Source organism: Oenanthe melanoleuca, chromosome Z (assembly GCF_029582105.1).
Source record: "Oenanthe melanoleuca isolate GR-GAL-2019-014 chromosome Z, OMel1.0, whole genome shotgun sequence".
Lineage (NCBI taxonomy): Eukaryota > Metazoa > Chordata > Aves > Passeriformes > Muscicapidae > Oenanthe > Oenanthe melanoleuca.
This window is the reverse complement of record NC_079362.1, coordinates 8,658,991-8,683,778: the sequence shown is the minus strand read 5'-3', so window position 1 is coordinate 8,683,778 and position 24,788 is coordinate 8,658,991. Positions and strand designations below refer to the sequence as shown.

General features: G+C 40.9%; 1 protein-coding gene across 13 annotated transcripts in view; it reads right to left on the bottom strand.

Moving 5' to 3' along the window:
* The window catches only part of CAST (calpastatin), a 47,925-nt gene that overhangs the window by 18,719 nt on the left and 4,418 nt on the right, over positions 1–24,788 (bottom strand). For 6 of the 13 annotated variants that reach the window (XM_056514802.1, XM_056514801.1, XM_056514805.1 and 3 more), the window contains exons 2-4: positions 24,358–24,423; positions 19,003–19,071; positions 3,942–3,998 (exon numbers count right to left, since the gene is read on the bottom strand). In XM_056514802.1, coding sequence (XP_056370777.1) covers positions 3,942–3,998; positions 19,003–19,071; positions 24,358–24,423 — 192 coding nt within the window. Of the gene's footprint in view, positions 1–2,635; positions 2,722–3,941; positions 3,999–14,000; positions 14,064–19,002; positions 19,072–24,357; positions 24,424–24,788 lie in introns of those variants that run through there. The other 7 variants (XM_056514800.1, XM_056514804.1, XM_056514808.1 and 4 more) reach the window with 3 other exon arrangements.

Genomic DNA, 24,788 nt, shown 5'->3' with positions numbered 1-24,788 from the left:
AGAGATGTTAAAATATAGTAACCAGTTGGATACCAAACCCAAATTGCCACTAGCAATTTCTGAAATAGTCTGAAATATTATTTAATGAATTATTTTTCATTAATTTATCAGTAAAATAATTTTAATTGTCAAGTAAGTAATTATAAAAATGCAGGTAGTCCTGATGGAAAAGACATTAATTACTTAGATTCAACAGCACCTACACAGAGTGGGATATGTTCAGCTTATATCCTTAATCTACACACAGTAGACATTTTGTGATATTTCTCTCCTCTGTAACCTCCTAATGCTCTTATTTTACAAGAGAGCTGGACAACCTGGCAAGGATAGTATTACACGCTTGCACTTCCAGGGTTAACACCAGGAAAATCTTCTGCAGCCGTGCCATAAAATCAAGCCCTGTGATTCATTCAAAGTACAGTAAGCAATATCTACAACAGCAAGAACTAAAACTGAAAAATGTAAGAATTGTAATGTCTGCTAAGAAGAGAGAAACCCAGCCTCCTCACTATGTTTTTCTTCCTACTTTTTCTTGCTACTTCAGCTGCACTATGAGCAACATAAAAAGAGCCTTTCGTCTGCCCAACACTCATTACCATTTAGAATCATTCAGCTTCTGTTTTCTGGCTGACCACACAGAGAAATTTGCTAAGTTTGTTTACATTTTGTTATGCAAGTATCCACAACCTCACACTGAACTGCAGACGCTTGGCTGGGAAATCCTGAGCACACATTAAATGCAGATGCCTGGGCATAATCCTGGCAAAGGTCTCCAAGCTTTGAGGGACACACAACCACACATACAATGGGGAAATACTGATGGAGAGTGAGAAGCAAAAATTCTCAAAGTGAGAAAAAAATATTATAAGTAAATGTTAAAAAAAAAAAATCATCTCTCGAGGTCACAGATTCCCAGCCTTTCCCCAGATTCCCTGCATTTGTCTTGATGCTTAAAACCTGATTAAAGCACAGCAACTATCAGGTTCAGTCATGCTTTATATGCTCCCACTTGTGTGTCCTTATTACATAACTACTATTAACTCTGTTATTTTTGTACCTGTACACTAAATAATCCTGTAAGGAAATGATAATCTGAAATAGTCCTAGTTTTTAAGATAAATTAAGGTTGGGTGTATTTCTGTAGCATCTACAGCAAAGAGCCAATCAGACATGAGGTGTCCTTCAGCAGCAAGATGCAAAAAATGTAATCGAAGTGAAAAGATGAAGTACAAAAAACACAGTTTGACTTTTCTTACTCCAGGACTACTGCCTGCTCAAGATTCTAAGTACCCTGATGTCAAAGCACAAATTCAGTTTTTTCTTATCTGACTTTTAGAAGAAGACTAAACACACACCTTATTTCTGCAGGGTCATAAAATATATCTACTTGCACTTCTGCCCACACCCAACAACACCTGTACAGAACACTGAATACAAATTCTCAACCTGCCAAACCAGTTATGAACAACTGTCTTCTTTTTTATACGGTAAGTATTACTTTACTGAGTACTTTATGCATCTTCTGTGTGAGGTATGCCATTTGCTATCCTTTTGTAATGTCTAAAATATGCAGAATTGCCCATAATATAAATTTATGGTTGATGATGCTGAAGAATAAATGGATCCATATGGCCAAGGATTTGATTCAAGACTTGCACACAAAAGCATGCCGAGGCCACAATAAAACACATGATTATAAACACCTGCTCAAGATACGCTTCTAGCAATTACAAAGTTCAAATCTAATTGTTTAAAAAAATCAAACAAAAAACCAGGTAATCAAACCAACAATTTTAGTATGAGGCTATCCATTCAGAGGACTTGTTCAGCCATCCTTTAAACAGAATCATCTGTGAGCAGCCACAGACTGAAGCCATGGAATCAGCTGATGGCGTGAACTGAATTCCTACGGAGAAAAAGATGTTCCACTTCCCCTTCAACTGCACTGTGCCAAGATCTGATAGGATACTTAAAACTCACTGAAAAACAGTCTGGAAATAAAAAATAACACTTTTTCACTGGTTCCCTGGCTCACAGTACAGTTGCCCAAACAAGTGCAAAAGGAAGGCAGCTGAAGGGGACGTGTTTTTGATGGAGGCAGAACCCTGTTTCTTCCAACCCTGAAAAAAAAAAAAAAAAAAAAAAAAAAATTGACAGTGTGCTGGTTCTACACTCTGCTCCTCCAAACTGTCCACCTAACGCCAGGCTTTGTCCACAGATCAAGAAATTCCACATTCCTTCTTCTGCCACAGTGAACTCAGGGGTTTCTCAGAGAGGCACAACGCTGAGGGCTCATTAGAGGTAAAGGACACAAGCAGAGAACTGAAGGTTAAGGAGGGGTCCAGAGCAGGTTTAAGAGCAGTGGCACACCAGAGAGACTTCAGGAAGGACAGATGAGATGTGGTTATAGCAGACAACTGGGAAAGACCTGCTAATTTGCAAGAAATTTAGGACTAGAAATTGAAGTGACTCAGCAACCTTACTTCTTTTCAAAGAAGTCTGCTGTGAAAAATGCAAATTATTTGTTTAATCCAGTAGGAGAAATATATTAATAATGCAACAGACATTAAAATAAATAATTAATTATTTTACACATGCAAATGCAGGCCGCTATTTCAAAGGGATTTGTATTTACCAGTCTTACAGTGCTGAAGCATGCCTCATTTACCACATTCTTCTGCGAGTTGTTTTAAATTTCAAGTAGGTAAAGACCATAGCCATCTGGAGTAGACATATGGAGAACCACCCATTTTAATGAACATGACACAAATGAGTTTGTCCACAAACACAACAGGGAGGAGAAACCAGAGGCTGGCAGACGCCTTCATTTGTGAGTAATGATGATGGTGCAAAAACGGATAATTTGTTTGCCATTCAGCTCTTAAGATGTACATACACATGGAGGAAAAGGGTTTCAAAAGGCTGAGGGGGATGTAATGGCCAAGTTCAAACAGAGAGATGGAGATCCAGGCCAGAATGACTGGAGACAAGAGGAAAAGGTCACAGAGAAACTTACCATTTGATAAATGGAAAACAAAAGGAATATAAACATATTTTTATATATATATATATATATATATAAATTAATATTAAAATACTGTATATATATATAAAATACTGTGAAGGTAACCAACCCTCAGATCTGACTGTGCCAACAGGCTGTAGGTGTTCAAAAGCTGCCTGGCAGGTCCCCAAGCACTGCCACTTACCTGCACCAGAGCACCTGAAGAGACGTCTCCCACCCTCACCCCTTTAAAGGTACCTACACAACGTGCAGGCAGCCCAAGCCTTTCCCACCACACAAGTCCCTACTGGCCTGCTCTGGCACCCAGCTTTTGTTGTTTTTGCTGTTGTGGTGGTGGAAAAAGGAAGAAGTGGGAGGGAGAATCATTAATCATTTGTTTAAACAGCACATGTAGCTCCTGTTAGCCTGTTAGGCAAGGTGAGGATGATGACTCTCTCCCAACAAGCAAAGGACAGGAGTGATGACACAGCCCTGAGGAAGCCCCAGCCATAAAACAAGACAGAACAAGCGTGAAGGGGAAAGGTAGAGGAACTGTCACACAGAGAAACAAAAGAGATTAACAAGAAGATGCAACTGTATGCACACAGAAAGCTGGAATCTCACCCTGGGTTTGTTGAGGATGTGAAAAATCATCACCAGGTAAAATAAAATAACCCTGCAGTTACACTGGGGGAAGCTATACACATGTCACAAAACATGAGCTAAAATAAAACATTGCAATTAATGCTCTTTTTATTGCTGTTGTTAAAACCTCTACTATGAATTGCTTTGAACAGCACTTTTAAAGATTTTTTTTTCACAGGAAACTAAGCAACAGATAAGAAATACAGGCACAGTTACTCAGTATCAAAGCATTAAAAAGGAAATTCCATGGCTTCACACATGTGCAAGCACGATTTTCTTCTGAAATTCTTACCTCAGTTTTAGACGGCTTCATAATTCGTGGTTTTGATGCATCCACAGGAGACTGCTTCTAAGGGGTAAAAAAAACCAACTTTATTTTGTAATAAATAGTTGTATTAAGCAAGCATAAAGAATCTGAAATCACTTGTTATCCAGATGAAAATTAAGAATAAACTACTTCTGAAAATTACAGTTATTATTTCAGATCTTTTACCTGGCCTGTATTTCCACAGTACATACGAATTTTGACAGTTTGATGATGCCCAAAGACCTTCTTTAAGCATTAGTTTTTCTCCTCTGGCATGTACTGACAGCAGATTTTCCTTAAACATTATTTTTTCTCCTCTGACATGTACTGACAGCAAATTTTCCACCAAGTACCCAGACAAACTCAAATCCTGCTCTCACATTGAAGCACATATACTTACTTTGCAGGATTCATCCACACTTATTTTTAAAATATTTTAAACAAAAACTGTGCCTCTGGATTTACTGGTTTGTTACAGAAAATATTTAATATTAAAGTATCAAACTCAAATATGTCAAGATAAAAGGAGTAGTTAATATGTAAGCAACACCATATCTCCCCCTCAGTGCTCCTATTCATCACCCAACGTTTTTGGAACTCCACAAAGGACATAGTCTGTTCTCCTGGCTTTAGGGATGTCAATCCAAAAACACCATGGTGTGTTTCTGTTGTAGCCATATCAAACTTCGAAGCCCAGAACATTCCAGTTGTCTTATCAATACTTCATAAACAAGTACTACTCCTCTATTCCTGCTTCGCACTCCTCTGCTTAAAGGTATATTTTGTATTTTTGCATATGCTCAAATCTGTATTCTATGATTGTGTGATTTGCTATCTCTGTCAGAGTAACACATTCATATGTCACATTTAAATTTACACCACAGTATATCTTTCTTTTTAACTTTTTCTCTTCTCTTCCATTTTTAACCTTGTCTCTGTTTACCACACTACTTGAAGTATGAAATCACTCAGTTTGAACGAACAGAAGCCATATTACTACTGCACACCCCAGGCTTCTTACTTCCACATGGAAAAAATTTTAATTTCCCTAACTTTCTGCAGCATAAGCATTTCTCAGCAGTAAGAGAAAAGCTGTACAGAACTTAAAATGCACACTATGATGACAGCAGCATGGTCTCCCTACCAGTTTAGTTTGTGTCTCATACACCTCAGTGAGAGGTTTGACTGTTCTAATTATTATAGAGAATCTGCAGTTGTTACACTACAAAAAAGTAAACAAATAATATCTGCTTCCATATGCCTACAGACTGACTATTCAACAGATGGGAGCTTTTGCATAGGTGGAGAGACACAAAAGAATGTACAGAGCCTCCTACACCAGGGCAAAGAACTAAATATTTTAATAACCTTTTAACCCATTTCCACTACCACCATCAGGTAACCTGCTGGCAACACAATATTTTTCTTCACTTGCTTTTTAACAATTTTCCCTCTCTTTTCTTTCTTCTACAAGAATTTAATCTGAATTCCTTCTGCATGACTAACAAGTATGTATCTGTTCTACACCTTTGTATTAGTCACCATAGTCCCATCTGTTTAGTAATAAAAACATTTATCTCAGCCCTTCTCCCTTCCAGCCCTCAGAAAACTTCTACCAAGCCACTGTCTTAAAATGCATCGAAAAATTATGTTTTCCCATGTCGCCACACAGAAGTACCACCACAACCTGCAGGGATGAATGAAAACCTCCCAAAACCCCAGCTGCTTCTTCCTGCCTTGTCCAGCTGGAGGGCAGTGACCAGCAGAAGCAAAAAGGTGAAGAACTGAGGAAGAGGAGCAGTCTGGAAATAGAAAACAGCTCACTGTATGGCTGTTGACCAGTGACTGTGGAGGACACCAAGCCATCCTCTCCCTAGGGATACTCAGGGTTAACTCAGGGGAATAAAGCCCTGAGGATAAAAGCAGGACAGAAAAAGAGCACAGGGACCAGCAGGGAGTGCCTTGCTTCGCTTCCCTCTCTTCCTGCTCAAGTTCCACTATAATAACCCGTGATTTTCCACTCCCCAAAAAGAGCCACTCCAGGGAAGAAGCAGGGTCCTCATTCTCCCTGTCCTTCAGCCAGTAGGCTGACAACGGCAAGAGGCTGCTGAGCTCAACCCCTCTGGATGTCACCACTATCACCACCTTGTCACCACCAGCCTGGCTCCTGGATCAGCCTCTAACCACACAATGCTCTGGTGCTCCTGTTCCCTGGACCCTGCTCTGCTGCCAGCTGTGCCCAGATGTTTCTGGCACAGCTCCACAGAGGGACTGTAGAAGTTGTGAAGCAACACGGGGATGTGTGTCTGGCGTGGACGTAAATACTGAAGTGCTGCCTGGAACCCAACAACAAAACTCTCCTGATACAGAGCTGCTGTGGGGCTGTGGCACACCCTGCCTGCACCCCAGCATGGTCAGCCACAATGGAATTTACAGAATCACAGAATTACTGGGTTGGAATAGACCTCCAAGATCACTGAGTCCAACGCATGCCTTAACACCTAACCTAAACCATAGCACTGAGTGCCACATCCAGGGATGGTGACTCCACCACCTCCCTGGGCATACCATTCCAGTACTTTATCACCCTTTCTTTAAAAATCTTTTTCCTAATATCCAACCTATATCTCTCTTGGTGCAGCGTAAGACTGTGTCCTCTGGTTCTGTCAGTGCTGCCTGGTGAGAGAGACCAACCCCACCTGACTACAACCTTTCAGGAAGTTGTAGAAAGTGATAAGGTTACCCGAGTCTCCTTTTCTCCAGGATGAATAACCCCAGCTTCCTCAGCCGTTCCTCATAGGGCTTGTGTTCCAAGCCCCTCACCAGCCTTGTTGCCACCTATGGATGCGCTTAAGAGAAAACCCCCTTGCTGCAACGCTGGGTTGTCAAACAGTGAGGATTTAACCAGACCAGAAGGCTGGGGCAGAGAAAGTCAGTAGACGCTGCAAAGGCAGAGTGGGGTGTCCTCTCAGCTGTCAGGGATCCCTGGAGGGCAGAGCCAGAGGGGACACCCAGCAGGATCAGTGTTGGTCCCCTTCTCCTGCAGCTGCACCCCTTGGGTCCTGCCTGAAACCATGTGTGGGCTCTGGAGGGTGTTGTGCCAGCCCTGGTGCCCTGTGAGAGAGATGCAGGAGGGATCCCAGCCTGGGGGATAACGAACACTCAGCTCTTGTGCGAGCTGGGAGGCAAATCCACAGCATGGCATCCAGGACCATTGATAGCCCAGCAGGAGATGCTCTCTTCCTAAAACTCCTGAGACCACCCAGCAGGGACTCAACACACAGGGAAGAGGTTACAGGCCAGCATTGATTAAGAAAAGACTGATCCCTGTTATTATAATTATAGCAGAGCTGGTGCTGGGCGACCTGCAGTGTGGGGTAATTAACAGGGATCATCAGTCTTTACACAGGAGCTGACCAAAGGACCTCAGGTGCTCTTGAGTCTGAAGATGGCTTTCCAGGAATGGCTGACGAAGAGATCTGGGACCTCATTTGATAGAATTAAGAGAACGAATACCCTTGGAAACTTATTTGTCAAGTTAGAAGGACAGTATTCATACTATGGTTGAAAGAAAACTGTCACAGATGCCAAGCAGTGGGTCAGCAAAACAAAACAAAACAATCAAAAATTGGCTATCTGGTCTCATTATGAGTATCACAGAAATCTGCATGAAAAACAGAAAGTGTAACAGGAGAAGAAGAAAATAGTGGTGAAAATATCAAAATTAAAAAAACTGAACAGCTCAGAGAACTGGATGTAGATGCCCTCTAGAAAAATAAAACAGGGGAAAAAAATCAATGAGTGCTCTCGGTTTCACAGAAATAAAAATCATTGGAACTACCCCAAGCATAGTGAGAGCTAACATCAACTAAGATTATAAATTTTGAAAATTCATGTGCAAGATGCATCAGGCTGAGGAAGGTCATTGCCCAACCTCGATTAGGGGCACAATGCACCAGGTGGAAACCTTCAAAACCTGCCAATATTTACCAAGCAACCCATACAGAAATGCTGAGATGTCAACAAGAGGATAAATAAGAATCAGCAAGAATAAAGAAACAAATCTCCAGAGAAGAACACACTGTCACTGCAAGTTTTCACTTTACTTGAGGTGACATTTTCTCAAATAAGATGGGGAAATTGGTCTATAATACTGGGTTACAATCTTGATTTCAGACAGCTGAATAAAACAGAGCTCCTGATCTCGGACACTGGTGGTAGGTTGAAGGCAACAATACAAAAACCCAAAACAACACCAAACCCTTCTAGACAGGCAGTAATACTGACAAAAATATGCAAAGGCCATGTCACAGGCTGAGATTCTCCTGGCAAAAACAAACTAGGGAAGAAGAATCTGGGAAAAAAGTTATCCGTTGCTGCAACAACATAAATATAAACATAAAATATAGCCTCCATCCTCTTCAGCTTGGAGCTTCTCTATGTCAAGTGCTAGCGCAATTTTCACCACCACACTGCAGCAGAGATGAGTACTGAAAGATATGAGGATAAGTTTAAGGAGAAGAAATTAAGAAAAAGTATGTATGAGGGACTTAGTGGCAGGAAAAGGCAAGTCAGAACTTGATGTTTTGTACTTTGGTCAGGGACGCAAGAGAACAAGAAGCAAAGAAGAAAGTGACCTAGCCTTTAATAAAGAATCTTTCAGGTCTGTGCTCAAACATCTTCCTTCTGGAGAGAAGAGTCAGTGTGAGGCAAAAGTTACAAATTAGGTACCTCCAGCTCTAGCAGCCTTTTGGGGAAGCCTGTATAAACATTTTCAGAGTGATCTAGCTGAACTCAGTCTAGAACAGAGGACTAAAGAGCTACCCAAATTCTCTTGTGGGCTAACACCCTTCAGGTATGACTGAGCTGGTACTGTTTTTCAGGCTCAGAGCTCACAACACCTATGATTTCACAATTAGTAACTCACAGGGTGTGTAATGCAAGGGAAAATCCAATCTACCTGACTATGAGTGGCTGCTTCTTTCCATGAATGCCCCTGATTCTGAGCTTTAATTAATGGCACTTGTTAAGGTGTGGGCAGCAAAAGCTCTTCAAGAACTATTGTGAAAAATAATGGGTTATTTCGCTCAAGTGTGAAATACCACCTGAGCTGTTAAGAGGTTAAACCTCTCACTTACTTTGATGGTGTGAGGCAAGGGCTTTGCAGCCCTCCCATCCTTGGACACACATAGGAGGCAGAAGGTGGGACAGGGATAGCACCAAGAGGGGTGTGTATGCACATTTACAAATAAATACATAAATCCATCAACATGTACATTTAAAGCTACACAGCATGTCAGACACACAGTGACTTGAAATGGGAAAAAATATTAAGAATTAACTCTTAATGTATCTTTTATTGTTACAGTACCTATAATAGCAGAGTTAAAAAATTACAACTTTGAGTGCTCCAGTGATATTTTCCATCTCAAGCGATTTTGGAAATATCCCATTTTTTTTGCAATTACTGCTCTTACATGAAGTTATGTTATTATATCTCTAATAAAACAACAGCTTTTTAAGAGAAAGATAAAAATATCCACAACAACCAAGAAAATATTATTCTTCTCAGGATTTCAAACTCTCAGTTAATTTTGTGGAGGCTTAATATTAAGAACACAATTAAATGGAAGAGCAGGATGCAGGTTTCTAGTTAGTACCCATGCATTACTCAGACACTGGTTTACTTGTGCTGTCCTGTTCTGAAGGGTTTCTTCGTAGAAGTGATGAGAACCATTCCCATTTATACTGGAATTTCTGATGGCAGACTTTGCCCACATAAGTCCCATTTCATTTCCAAAGCCCACTCTCATCCCTGAAACTCATCAATACTGCATCTTACAAACAAAGCCTCCTGCCCCTGCCAGCCACTGAGGGTAGATGGGGGGGAAAATAATCCTTGGAGGGCAGTTCCAGTTACTTTATATAGCTCTATTCTAACTCAATGTAAAACTCTTTGCCAAAGTTGTTATTTTGGCTGGTTTTTAAATTCAGGCTACTGTAGTTCAATTAATCAATACCTGGTTTTAAGTACCTCTCTTTGAAAAAACAACAAACAAACAAAAACAACAACAAGAAATCCTGTCTCTAGAGATGCTTACTTGTGCTTTCAGCATTCATAAACTCAGCTGATGTGAATACAACTAAAAATATGTACAATCTATTACTATCATTATAATTCAAATTTCTGCCACTACTATTCTGGAAAAGAATAACCCTAAAATTTCATTATTCTGCCATTTTCTCATCATGCAGAACAAGCATTTGCAGCAATTATTAATCTATACCCAGAAGCAAGATCAACCACCATTTAGAGATGGTATAAGAGACAAAGGAAATACAGCCACTTCCTCACGAAACAAAAACATGACAATTTTTTTAAGAAACTGGTTTGAACCAGGAGATTGAGATCCTTATTAGCTTGTAAAGACTTTTACAGCCTCAGGTCGTGCTAAATTTATTAACGATCATGGGACATTACACATTCACTGCTTTCTTCTATTGGAATACTAGAGTAAAATTTCTGCCATTCTGGCACACAGATGAAACTCTTCAATACTTCACTACTGAATTTTATGCATCAGCTAAAGCTGATTAACCAGCTCAAATTTAATGCAAAACATTTTTAAGCAGTGTTTTTAGAGGCAACCTACTCTCATTTGAATTTTGTCACACTACATGATTTATCAAGCAAATCAGTGAAAAAGATCAAAACTATATTTACCATAGAACAAGGCTTCACACCTCCTAGAAACTGCCGAACCACCTTCAGGTGAGATGTCTGTTTTAAGATGTCTGGATTGCAGCAACCTAATTCAGGCCCAAGGCTTAATACTGGCATGTTTGTTTTTCTTTATTTTAGCAACTGAAACAGCTTTATGCTGGAACAAAACACAGCTGAGGCCAGTGAATGACAGTTCACTTCCAATAATTTTTGTACTATTTGAGTCTTCTTTTAACTTCAAACACCTCAGTTTATGCTCACTTATATGCAATATATTCCTATATGAAAGATAGGACTGTAAAAAATTGATAAGTATCCCACAGCTGATGGCAAGAAGCACTGTGCCTGTTTGCTTCTTTTGGAAGCAAAGTTTGATCACAGGTCATGCACAGAATCTTTACAGGAAGAACTTTACATACTCACAGTTCAATTTGTGGTTAGACTCCATGTGTGCAGCATGGCTTACTGCTTTAAAGGCTTTACTATATACAAAGTCAATTTCTATTTAATGTCCTTCCATGATACTGGAAGTAATCTGGAAACAAAGTCAGTATATTCCAAGCAGGGCAACAGACTTCATCCGTGGCCTTCACATTCTGTGTGCCTGCAAACAGACCACTCCAGTATCTCAGGCTGCACAATCCTTGTTTCTTTTAAATTAATCAACAGTCAGCTTTAGACTCCCCATTCTTATTTCTCCTTAAAGCATGCTCTTCAATTACCTCCTCCTGGAAATTTCTGTGACAGTAAATTCTACAAGCTGGCACACACTGAAATTTCACTTTCATTTAGTCATAATCAAATACTAGAAGCAGTGCCCCAGTCCTGTCAAGCCACTTCTCAGGTTCCCACTCTGCACAAGAGTGGATTACAGTAATATGTGAACTGGTCACTGCAAACAAGCTCTCCTATTTTCGTAGGCAGCTCGAAAATCCTCTTTTCAGTTTTGCCTCGTGAGCATTTAGTAGCAATTTGTCCTGCCAACTGTTTCCATTTTCAGCATGCTGCTTCAAACAGTAGAACTTTCCACAGTTGTCTGCAGCAGCAAACTGCAGGCTGACAAATAAACACCAGGAAAACAGGAGATTAGGTGCCACCCATATGCCATGCGATGCTGCTGAGCTCAGCCAGGATTTGTGTCACTTGGTCTGGAGTGTCACAAAACACCCTGCTCTGCAAAGCTGGGATAAAAAGGGGAATTACAAGCAGTACCAGGGAACCACAAGCAGAACCACTGCTCTCTAAAACAGGAGTTGAAAAAGACACTAAAGTTACGTAAAAACAATTTCATCTTGAGGCTGAAGGTTTCTGAGGTTATGAAGTCAATTACTCGTACTGCAACAATCAAGCCAGGCAACACCCAGTGTGAGAGCAGCACTCAGAGCAGGATTTTTGTGGTTTTTTTTTTTTACTCGCAGAATCCAGAGAAAATGGAAAAGAAAAAATTATCCATGAAAAGCTGTACAGACTAGCACACACACATGGCTACCAAAATGATCGGAGAACATGGGAGAATAAATAAAAAACCACCAAGTCAAGGTATCTTAATACAACTTGGCTGTTAAAATATCATCTATGGGCAATGCTGCATAAACAGGGGTGGTGGTGGTGTGTTGTTGGGTTTTGTTCTTCAATCATTTTAGAAAATTTAAACATTGTTTTATTATTCCCACACAAAAGGGGCAACTCAAAATCACTTCAGGAGGGCCTTCAGCATTCCCTGGAGGAATAATTGCATTATAGTATCTCCAGTTTGGTGAGGTTTTATCCTGCCTCACAGCAGTCTTCCCCCTGGGAAACAAAAATGTTCATTTTCAAGTTGGTTCCAGCACTTGTGCTGAGCATGGCATGAAGGCAGGCACAGACCTGACCTCTTCCATAAATCCAGCAGAGTTTCCGATCCTTAAGGAGCTCCCAAAGAGTGCTGAAGGCCACCACCCTCCCTGTCTCCTTGGCAGGTTCTCTCATTGCAGAAAAAACTCTGGACAAAGCCCCACAGTGTTAACAAGCACAAGCATCCTCCTCTCAGGGAAAGAAATGGCAGAAATAGTGACAGTGGAGAGACTGGAGATCAACTCAGTGAGAAAACAGTTCCTTTGCTTTCTGGAGACAGTGGATTCCTCTCTACCCCTGCTTGCAGTCCTCCAAGAGCCACCAGGGCAGCACAGCCTTGCCCAGAATTCAAACTGAGAGTATCCCCCTAATATGCAAAGCTCTACAACCAGAGCCAGTGAGGAAAAACTGGTCACGGAGCTCATTTCTGCAATTCCAAGATCAGAAGCAGAATCTTCTACAAGCTCTATATACCCTATGTATCTAACCACTCAAAGGGAAAAAAAAATCCCCAAAACCCAAAAAAAACCCCTAAAACCCCAAACCAAAAAAGCATTGTGTTATATAAAAGACCAAGTGTACAAATGTTAGTCTAAAAAAGATAATATCTAATGCAGAAGAAGCTATTATAAATTGTTTTATGTAAATCTAAAAAAATACAATGTTGAGAAAACTAGCTAAAAAAAAGAGAAAAAAGAAAAAGAGATCAAGAACTCAGTAGAGGTGTCTGCAATGTTTAAAAAATGCTGGGCTATTTCATGCACTAGTTCAACTTTCTCCAAAGGAGAAACAATATTAGCAACAATAATCAAACAGTGGCACAGCTTAGGCAATATCTACCTACCTAATTTTCACTGCGGCAGAAACAATATAATTTATTGAAAAGTATTACTTTTTTCACAGGTGTTTTAGCACCTTTAAGATCATATATTTTTAAGTGCAATAAACCACTGACACCTGAGCATAGTTCAAACATGAAGTTGCTCTTGCAGATCACCACACCCTGACTATGCAACACCCTGTCCAGGCATATAGGCTCTGCACTAGTATGCCAAAAAAATCACACATGTCTTGGGAGCCAGAACAGCACGGGCTGTGAGCAAAGGAAAAAATACCAACCATGCCCCATAACAAAAATATAATAAACACAGAACAACTTAGACACCACTTTTAAAGCTTGCTCCTCCTTGTCCCTCCCTTCTCCAAACTGTCATGTCACGTGGTGTCTGAAAAGGCTGTTTCCAGTATACTACAATATATTCAAAAGCTTATTAACTACACTCTGGAATGCCTCAAGCCTGCTGACACGGGCAGGCATGCCAGAAAACCCCGGAGCTGCAGCTTGTGTTATCATAGCCCATAGAATTCCCAGAAGAGGGAGAGAAAACAAACAAACAAACAACAACAACAACAACAAAAGAAAATGAAAAGGAACTACAGCATGAACACAAACACAAAGGAAAGCAAAGCAGGAGCAGCTAACTCACTTAGTAGACGTGTGGCTCCTGTTTTCTGCAGGGACACAGCTGCTCCTGGCCCCAGCACTGCAGGGGCTGTGGCTGTGGCTTCCGGGAGCTGCTGGCCAAGCCAAGCCCTTGGCAAGCCTGAGTGCTGAGTCCCCACCCAGCAGCATGGGAAGGGAACCCAGAGCAGCAGGTTTGGGGCTCCCACACTGAGCCACAGTGAGCAAACCCTTCCTGCTCCTCCTGGGGCTGGCCAGACCAGGATGTCCCAGCAGAGACAGCTGTCACTGAGCTGTCACTGCAGCAAAAGCAATGGGTGAAGCAATATTCACCATCCAAAAAACCAGTATTTGCCTCCCACCTTCTGGTTTTTCAGCACTGGTGCCAAAGGAAGGAACCTGCTCATTCCCTCTCAGTAGAGTAATAGCCCTACTACAAGTTTACAGGCTCTAAATTTGGACTGATTGCCCAGACTCTCTGAGCACATGGATGTTACTAATTGAAAGTAATTGAGAAGGTTTAGGCCACTTAAGGCCTAAACTTGACTGACTAGGCCTATTTTTAAGCATAACAAATCCAAATAATCTGTATTAGTTCAGAAATTAACAGGCACTTCTTGAAATACCAATAATGATCTGCTCTTAAATTTCTTTTTGCCATATAATTGCATTTCCAATACCTGTAGTAGCATGGGAGAGTTTGCTTTTTTTAAAGAAAAAGCTCATGTGCCACTAACAAAACTTTCAGCCACTTTTTCATATTAGCCTCTGTATTGCCCTTTATTTTGTGCGAATAATAAGAAATAAGTCAGCCCTGGAAAGGAGTTAGAAAGGGATAAACATCTGCAGACTGATGAAGAAAATACCCCATTTCTGAGTAAAGTATAGAATTTTTTTGTGAAAGGACTGTGCTATTTTGACCACTGCACAGCTCTATAAACTGCAAATCTTGTATCTTTACACAAAGCCAGCTCTTTCACGCATGAGGCATCTTCTGTACCCCAGCAGCTTACAATTTTTAATGTTTAGGTCTATTTTTCGCATGCCTTTGCCACCAAGAAAGCCAGCACTGTTCTCCACACAGGCACAGCCCTCTGATTTTCAAGTGCTGCCAACAGCTCTGAGGGCAGCTTCCAGAAAGAGCCCCATGATTTGCCACAGTCCTGCTGCAGAACACCTAAAAATTTTGAATCTGTGTCATGGCACACACCTACCCCAGAGAGAACATGGAAAGGAAGTACTCAGATTACTAGAACTGTTATTTTTCTGAATAATCTCAAATTTTAGAGATAGCCTTTCCAACCTTCACAACATGACTAGGAATATAAGAACAAATTTATGCATTTCTGTAGACATCCCCAAGCAGTCCTCTGACTTCAGATTCCTTCTACTCAAAAAATTTCTTCCTTCACAATAAGGTGCCTCTGCAAACCCCACAAAATAAAAATTTGGTGACAGCTAATAAGGTGTGGAGCAACTTATTAAAAGCAAATAAGTTGATTTTAGCAAACTTAATAAGGTGGGTAGCAGAAAAAAATCACTGTAGGTGTTTATCATCACTTTTGATGATAAACTAGATAAACTTGCCTACTGCAAAAATAGTAGGGATTTCACTCAAAGATACTTAGCAACTGCTCTTCTTTTTCCTTGTTTTCTCGTTTGTTGCATAAAAAAGTGGAGGGAATTCCCCTTTAAAACAGTGTCAATCTGGGAGCCAGTTAAAAATAATTAACCTTAAATTCCTTAAATCATGAAGGTCAAGAAGCTTCCTCTGAAAATCAGAAATTAAAATAACTCTTATTACATTTCCACCACTGTTGTTGAGCTCTCCCAGCACTGCTTCAATAGTCCATGAAAGTAATACATGCAAATATTCTCACTACTCTAAGCTATAGCAGCCAGCCAGAAAAAGAAAATAATTACTCATTAGGAGCAATGCAAAAAATCTGCTACACAAAAAGCAGCAAAACTTCATCTGTTATAAATAGAAATAACAAATAAGAACACAAAGATCCAGGAAGAGTGGCTGGATCCAGCTGTGTTCAAGTATTAGTGCCTTCTATGAATAGACATGATTGAGGTGGAAATTGGCTTTCCTGATGGCTGTGTAACTGGCAAAATCTTCACTGAAGGCTGTAAAAGGAAAAACAGCAGTACCAGAAGGAGATCTTCTGCAGAGGAAAGAGGTTAGTTCAGTTTTTCCTCCCCACTGCTGCCTACTAATCCTGGCAGCCACAACCTGTTTTGTGCACCTTGGCAGACATTGTGGACATGGAAGAGGCTGCTGTCAGGGTTTGCTCAACCCAGTAAACATTCCTGATGACGACAGCCTTACCTGAGCCTCCCTTTTCACTCCATTCACTTGGCAAGCCCCCCTGGTCCAAACCAACAGCTGAAGAGGACTTCCCCCATCCAAGAGGAAATGAAGACTTATCAAAGGAAAACAAAGGAGTCAGAACACCTGCTTCAATGAAGCCTCTCCAAATTACTAATCTAGATTTGAGTCACACAAAAACTAGGCACATCCAGGCTGCTGACTGAGCCCCTGAGTGACCTTAGTGCAGAGGAGGAGGCAGGAGAGGCAGCACTTCTTGCACCACAGGGACACTCAGGCAAGAAATTAACATCCCTGTAAGAGCACAGACAGTGAGTAAATACTGGCTGCAATTCCAGGAACTCAGGAGTGACACAGGCCTGATGTGGAAGCAGCAAACCCTCTCTCGGCTCTTCAGTTTAATTAATTTCACCATGAGGTAGGAATAGGTTAGAAAAACAAAAAGTGTCAGCTGGAGCAACTTAACTATCTCACCTCCCTTGCCTCTGGTAAGGATTTAGAAATTTATCTAGGATAAGTAATGACAAGTAAGTACTACTAACCAAGAGAATTATTAAAGCTACCTCAGGGGGAAATAAATAATAGAAGAAACAGCAGCCCCAAACTGTCCAAAAACTGGTGGAGTATTTCTGATCTCACTAAAAGATTTGATCTGGTTTTGCAGGAAAACAGAAAGGGCTGTCTTGCCTTTTCAAGAAATACTTCCATTCCTGCAAAATTCCTGTTAAAAAAACCAAAACACTGCAAAATTTTTGTTTTCAGTAGATATTTCTGCAAACACAAATAAAGGCAGAAAAGAAAACAAATGGCTTGAAAAAAAGGTATGGATGGCACCAACTACAAAAAATATCTGAGTTTTCCTCTATTTTAAATAACTATAGAGGATCACAGGAGATTGTTGAGAGAAAAAGTTACAATAAACAGAAGATTTAGCCTAAATGAAAAAAGGTGGAGATAGCTCAGGGGGAACTTAAAAGGCTGAACTTAAATTAGGTATTGATTAAACATTGATATTAGATAGTATGAGGTAAGTATTTTCATAGTACATAATCTTTACCAGTAAGTATGCTGGAATGTCACAGAAACTGGAGAAACACCAATTTAAGTTGCTAAAATACACAACCTAAGCTGCCACAACCTAATACACAGCAATTCCTGGCAATTCCATTGCATTATTTTCATGACAACACCTTCCAGTTCTTAGGCTTTATAAGACGTATGAATTGTGCCTTCCACACTTAAAAGTTCTTTCTACTTATCACAGAAAGAACATACACTGGAAAAAAAATACTCAGATGTGTCAGTCAACAAATTAGATGTAAGAATCCCTGAGACTGTGCAGCTGGTGACATCCAGGTTGACTAGGAGAAGAAAAACTTGGCAAAGTGCAAGGAATGGAAAGAAAAGAAAAAACCAAAAATGTTGGGCTATCCGTAGTGATAGACTGAAACATTGAAAGAAAGGGACAAGAGGATTTGTATCTTTTTCTCCTCCCTCATTGAGTAGAAAGGAAAAATAGATTACTCAGGAAGTATGCAGATATCTTTAGGTGAATTATTTTACAAAAGCACTTATTAAGAAAATAAAAAATCCCATTCAAAAGCAGAAATACTTCCTGCTATTAGACCCTTCAGACAACAGGGTCTATCTAGACATGGAACACTGCCGTGGGTCTGTGGACCCCTCTCAGCTTAACTAAAGAGCAGCCAGCTTCACATCCTGGGTGAGAACTGAGGAACTGGAAAGCCCCTGGCTCACACATGGGAGTGAAAGTGTGTTGAGAAATACGTCAAAAGCTGCTTCTGAAACCCAGAATTTCAAGGTAACTAAAGTACAGAGCATGGTACCAGAAGTAAACAAAGACAGTGATCTTGTCTCCACTGCTGACTAGCACCCAGCCGCCTCACTCTTGAATACTGTCATCAAAATGGGCCCAATCTGAGTTCTCCCTGAACTACAGCTGGAGTTAAACTTTACTGTCAAACCTCACTGAATTCCATCTAAAATATTTATTTACCTCAAGAGAACATTCTGCTGCTTCTCTTTTAAGTGATCTGCCTTTTACTCCCCTGTGACAGACAACTACGCGCCTAACAATGGCTGCCAGGTGCAGCATCAGTAAATGTACTTTTAGCCCTCTCTTCCAACACCCTGCAAGACCTGAGCACCCTGCTTCCCCTCAGAAAATATCACCTGAAGTCCTTTGCACCTCAGTCCTTTGCAGCATTTTAAAATGCTTCTTGAATGATAAGCTGAACTGCTTTTTGGGGGCAATGAAACCAAAGACAAGCTGCCAGCTCTTCAAACTCACCAAGTTCCACCAAGTAAACAGAACCCAAAAAATACAAACCCTTCCGGGTGAAAAAAGAAACACGGCACCTGAAAAGTCAAATCAAGGTGTACACTGACATCAACAGGGCCAGCATTCTTGAAAATAACTGGGAGACTAACAAAGAACATATGAAAAGGGAGAAGGTTACCATCTATTTCCTCATTGTGTTAACACCGGCGTTCTGCTCACTTGTGCCCCCCTTTCATTTCAACATGCTACAATTTCTAGCAAATCATGAAGAACACCCTTGTGGTGTTGCATGTTGGCAAACAAACAGCTTTTTATCCCCAGTGCAGGAGATCGAGTCACACTACATCCTCTTCATTTATAAAAAAGATTATTTCCTTAAGTATACACTACCTTAGCAAAAGCAGCTGCTCCACTTGTCTCTGTTTTGGGCGGCTGGCTGACATAAGCACTTGCTTGGTTCTTTTAAAAAAAAAAAAAAAAAAAAAAGACAATAACAAAGGTCGCAAATGCCGATGAAGGAAAAGAAAAGCCAAGTAAAACTGTAAAAAAAACAAAAAACCCCCAATTTAACCAAAGTATTAAAAAAAAGAAAAAGCACACTTCAGAACGTCCATTAGAACATTTTTGCAAGGCGAGTCACCAAAAAATGAATTCTCCTATGTAACTTTAATTCACATAGGCACATTTCAGAGCCCAGAAATGTGCACACCCAGAACAGCCTGAGTTCTCTTGCAGTGTTTTATGAATGATACATAAATCTGTGCTATTTCCTGTGGCATATTCCGTCTGAAGGCAGAGACTTATACTACAACAGGTCTCAGCTAGTACCAGAATTTAGTGAAATAATGTTATTTTTCAACTACCCTTGGCATTTTAGCCAAAAGGAGCACCAAAACATTAAAGGGAGACCGATAAAGAAGCTGCTGCTGTGTTTCTCAGAACCCTCCCACTCCTCTACTGAAGATGGATCAAGGTCACAATCCCCTCTGCCACTGCCAAGGCGCTGTGAGGCACAAGGGGGAGAGAAAACAAACAAACAAAGCAGAAAAATTGATAATTTGGTACCAAAGTAAAAAGAAACCTCAAATGCTGCAGGTAAAAACTACCCATGCACTTCCACCACTCAGACCAGCAGTGGGCACCCCAACAAGATTGTCACCAGTTCTAATGCCTTCACTCAGCATTAATGCTTTTTCTGGATAAGGAATCCTAAGTGGCAAGCGTCAGGATTAAAAAGTGTCACAGACACACTGATTTCAGAGCACAGAATCAATTCTAAAGGATAGAGATGCTTTAGAACCAATCATCACTGTCAACCTTCCCAAGTAAAGAATGTATTTCCTGATAAGTAAAATACAATGAACTGAGCAAGCAGCACAGGTTCTGCCTACCGTCCTGTAAAGAGCAACTCAAAATGCCAGGTCATGTTAGAGAGGGCCCTGTTTCACACCATACCTGGTGAAATATGGCCTCACTCCTAGCTGAGGCTTCCAATTCCTAGGATATATGGATCTGTCTTCCTTTTTAATATCACATTTTCATATCCAGATAGCAGCCATGCACAGGCTGAGCTTTTACAGATACAGAAATTCTCCTTGCTATTTCCCTCAGCGACAGTAAAAAGAAAAGAGGTCTTTTTCCATATTATTAGCATGGATAGACCCAGAGCAGAGGGATTCCAGGGTACAGCTACACACAGTGTGAGCACTTGTTCTCTATTATTATTATGAATTTCATGCGGTTGTGTAGCAGAACACACTGAGCCCCAAGGGGAAGCTTTCTGACTGGATGTGCAAGATTAGGACAGCAGGACCATACACCTCATCAGTGCAAGACTTGCCTTCCTGAATTCAGGTATGCTTCACTTTTATCATTGCCCTGTCTCTAGTGGTCAGCAGCAAATAGGAAAGAAGACAAAACCAGTGATGTAAAAACAATTCAGCTCCATGTAGATGATTCTTCTAAATACTCTTCTAGACTCACTTTGTGGGCCAGGACTTCTTAAGTTCAATGTATTTTATAAACCATCCTGGGTTTTTCTTCAGTGATTTTGTGCCATCTGCCCTTGAAAGCATTTATTGTTTAGCATCCAAGAGCTTCTAGAGCACTAGTGCCTCAATGGCCTCAAAAGTGGAAGTGATCTGAAATTGGCAGAAAGGCACACACACATATAAGCTGAAGACAAAGTCCAGGTGGGGGATAAAATAAAACCACATCAGCTGTCCATCACACACTGACAAATTGCTAAACACCTTGGAACACCAGGAATCAAGGGGAAGAAAGGAAATTTACTATTTCAAACATTTTGCAATGGCATGCTGCAAACACGTTGGCTCAGGTCCACAATGTCACATCACAGCAAGAGAACACAGGGACAGATATGGGAAACCTGTGGCACACCACTCACTTTTACTGGGTGGCAGCTGCATGCCAGCTGAAACAGTATGCCATAGCTTCACGTGCAGGAGCAACCAGCAATTCCAACAACGACCACTTCTTTTCTGTTAACACCCCTCCATACACACACCCACAAGGAATGAAAACATTCCAGTGAAGCTGACTGAGATTTTCAGCAAGTGTCTGGCTCTCCCTAGAAGGTGAACTCAAACAAATGCAGAGGTTCTAACACCAAGGCATAAAGATTTTAAGACAGATCCCTGTGATTTGAGCCTTTGTCCTGAAGCAATGCCTAATACAACACAACACATACACTTTTATTGACATCTACACTGATGAAGAACTGCCTTTATTTTTTTTTCAATTACATATCCTAACACATCTAGAACTTCCAGCACATCTTTTGCCTGTTTTTACAAGGCTCTATGCACAGATACATCACTGGGCTGACTGACTGTCAAACTCAAGATTAATCTTAAGATGCCTGTTCTACACTCTAACAGTATTAATGGGGAATTCCTCTTGATACTGTGACTAGTTGGCATCTCCCACTCAAACCAGTGTCAGACCCTTCCAAAGTCTGCTTTTCAAAGCTCTACCCTCCTCCTCTCACTCCTTCAGGACTGTATAACCAAAGATTCTGAGAGACAAGAGTTGTTTGCTGTTATTTTTGGTTAAACAACCACACTGATTTGACATTTTCCTTTCAGTATGAATATAAATTCTTCAAAGATCTTCATATTTTCTTGTAATTTTTCTAATGCCAAACCTTTTCTAGTAGGCGGTGAATAAACTCAGTATTATAGACAATGTTGCCCAAAGCTCCCTACATATATATTACAAATTTCTGCTTCAAAAATTGAAGACTATAGGAATTATCTCTGACTTTTAAACAAAAATGTAACATTGAAGACCCTTGTTAAAGAAGTTAAAAGATTTTGAGTTGCTTCCTCAACTGCTTAACAAATCAGTGTGTTTTGGAGGTAGGTATGAGTCACAGTGGAGTTAAATGTCTCCCAGTGGGTCTATTTCCACTTTTAAGCACTGCAGAGGGGATGGAATAAATTAAACATAAGAAGAAATTCACAAGAGGAAACATACATGCAGTATTCTAAGGACTCAAAAAGCAGAAGTATCTGGACAATAAATTTTAGTAAGGGTTTTGTTTTGTTGGAAACTCACCTTCTCAATAAGAGGTCAGAAACATTAACCCCAGAACCTTGAACTACAAGCTTCAACTCCCACCCTTCCCACATAAAATGCCAGCACTTCTCTACTAAGAAGAACAATGTGCAGTCAAAGAATACGGCATCAAACCAAAAATGCATAAACGTACAATAGTATTTATGAAAAAAACTGTCTGAAGAGGAAAGGAGGAATATGTTCTCAGACTAGAGAAGCCTTCCCTGTTTTCTGGACAGAAAATAAAAGCAACTGCTTGAATCATCTACTTCAGAGGACTGTAACAAAAGCATTCACTGACCCTGATTCACAGTGCAGTCAAACAGGCTTACGCAAAGTTATTTCCCACACAGCTTCTGCTGTGAATGGATGTGCTGGTTTTGCATGAAAGTCACCTAGAAGGAGGAGCACAGAGCACAGACACACACACAGTGGTTTTCTCTATGAGAACTTCCTCTGTGTGTTTCTAGAACCAATCGGAAAGCTGATTTAATAATTGACAGCCTGGGAAGCCAATTAAAAAGTTACTTTGCCTCCGTGAATCACATCGGTAAAAGTGAAAACTTTCTTTTTTGACTTCCAGCTTGCTTGAGGTAAGGCCAGCCAGCCCGGCTTGGCCCGGCCCAGCCCAGCCCCCCTCCCCATGAGGCCTGGCTTGGCACGGGTGGGGGAGCTACCGAGGCCCCCACTGTTTTCAGCTAGGGGCTCTGATGGCCAAGGAAAGAGAAACCTGTGCTAAGATCCTAGTTTCCCCCCATCCAGTGTGCCCACAGCTCAGCCAGGGCCCTGCTGCCGTTTCAGAAGCAGCTGTGGGGAGGCAAAGCCCCCCAGCTGCCCACGCAGTTTGGGGAAATGCAGCTGGGCTCTGTTCCAGCAGAACCCCCCCCCCACCATGCATTCGCTTGCTGGGCTCTGCAGTTTCATCCAGCCTCCTCCACACAGCCCGTGTGGCCTGAAAATCCTGGCACAGCTCCAAGATGGCCTGGCCCAGCTCCTTCACCTTCTGTGTGCAATTTTAACCCTTCTACTGCTCGGATAAGACTGCAGATCTCCTGACCTCCCTTGAATGAGAGGAGTAAAGCAGAAAGGATACTAGAGTCAGTGAAGTAAGAGCCAAGTTTCCAGATGGGAAGAGATTGAGATGTCGTGAATAGATTGGCTGAAAAAAGCCTTTTTGTAAGCGATGGGGTGGACTGGACTACACTGAAAATTCCTATAAATTGTGGAGAAATACATGGGAGGTTGAAGTGTTCGAGAAAAGGATCCTTTGCCCCGAGGGAATGGGGGTCTCTGGTCTGGAGAATGGAAAGACGAACAGAGACATTTAATGGAAAAAAGAGATTAAGAGAACTTTTGCCTTTGAACAGCTTTCCCTTGAAAGTAATACCACATGAATTGACATAACCCATAACACAGCTCTGGAAAGACTGTGAAGATGGAAGGAGTTCCACGATTTGCAGATTTTCCTGGGCGGATGCAAATTGTGAAAGTGAAGAACCCTATGGCCAAAACAAGAAGGAACTTCTCTCTCTAGAGTGAACTGAAATGTATATTTAAGTGAAAGATTGACTGAAGTGTCTCTATATGTTGTTGTTAAGAAATACGAAAGGTGCAGGGGGAGGAGGGAGTGATCTTGAAATCTTATTCAGAATTTCTGATTTTCTCTGTGTTATTAATAAATTTCTTTTTTATACTCTTCTAAGTTTTAGGCCTGCCTTGGTTTTGCTCCTAAATCCTATCTCAAAGAGAAATTCAGACTATCAAAATTGGCAAACCTAAATTAAACTAAGACAATGGAGCATTAGGTGGAAAGCACCACAGTGCATTCCCTTCACCTCTCCTTCTGGGCAACTGAAAAATCAGGGCGATCAGATGTGTCCCACACTGTACCAGCCCTGCATAGCAGACTCTCCACTGAGGTAACTTCCACAGATACCAATGTGAAGTATTATGGAAAATATGAACAGAGCAAAAAAAAAAAGTCCATTTCCAGTAGGCTGCCCAGCAGCACAAGACAAAACTAAACATTCCTGCGATGAATAATGACTATCTGGAATCACCAGTTAATTTTCCAAAAACTACCATTTTGCTATCAAAAGGAAAAAAATCAGTATAGGAGGAAATTAATTACTTTTCTTCTTAACATGCTCAGACACTTGAATTTACCTCTTCCACTTCTGCTTTTTTCTCTCCTGCCTCGGAAGAAGCTTCACTTGTCTTCTTGTCACCATGCTGTGAACAGAGAAAACAGATGTATAGTTATTTAGATCTTAAGTCATATCTTCCACCCAAAGAAATTCTGAAACTTCTTAGTGTAAATGATGATTCTTTTCAGCTACCACAATATAACAGCAGGGAAACACTTCAAGTTTTCTTTCTCACTAATGGACAGGATTTCTAAATGGCCAGCTGGATAACTTTGGAAGAAATCAGTCATAAGATTAGTCAGTCATAACTGTTAGGGCAGTTCCATGTTGTTATGAAAAGTTCTGGAAGATATTCAGCTTATCACTCATCCCTCACCAGCAAAGCACTCTCCAGTGCTTGTTTTGGAAATGTCAGAACCATAGGCTTCAGCAGCAACTGAACAACTCTCA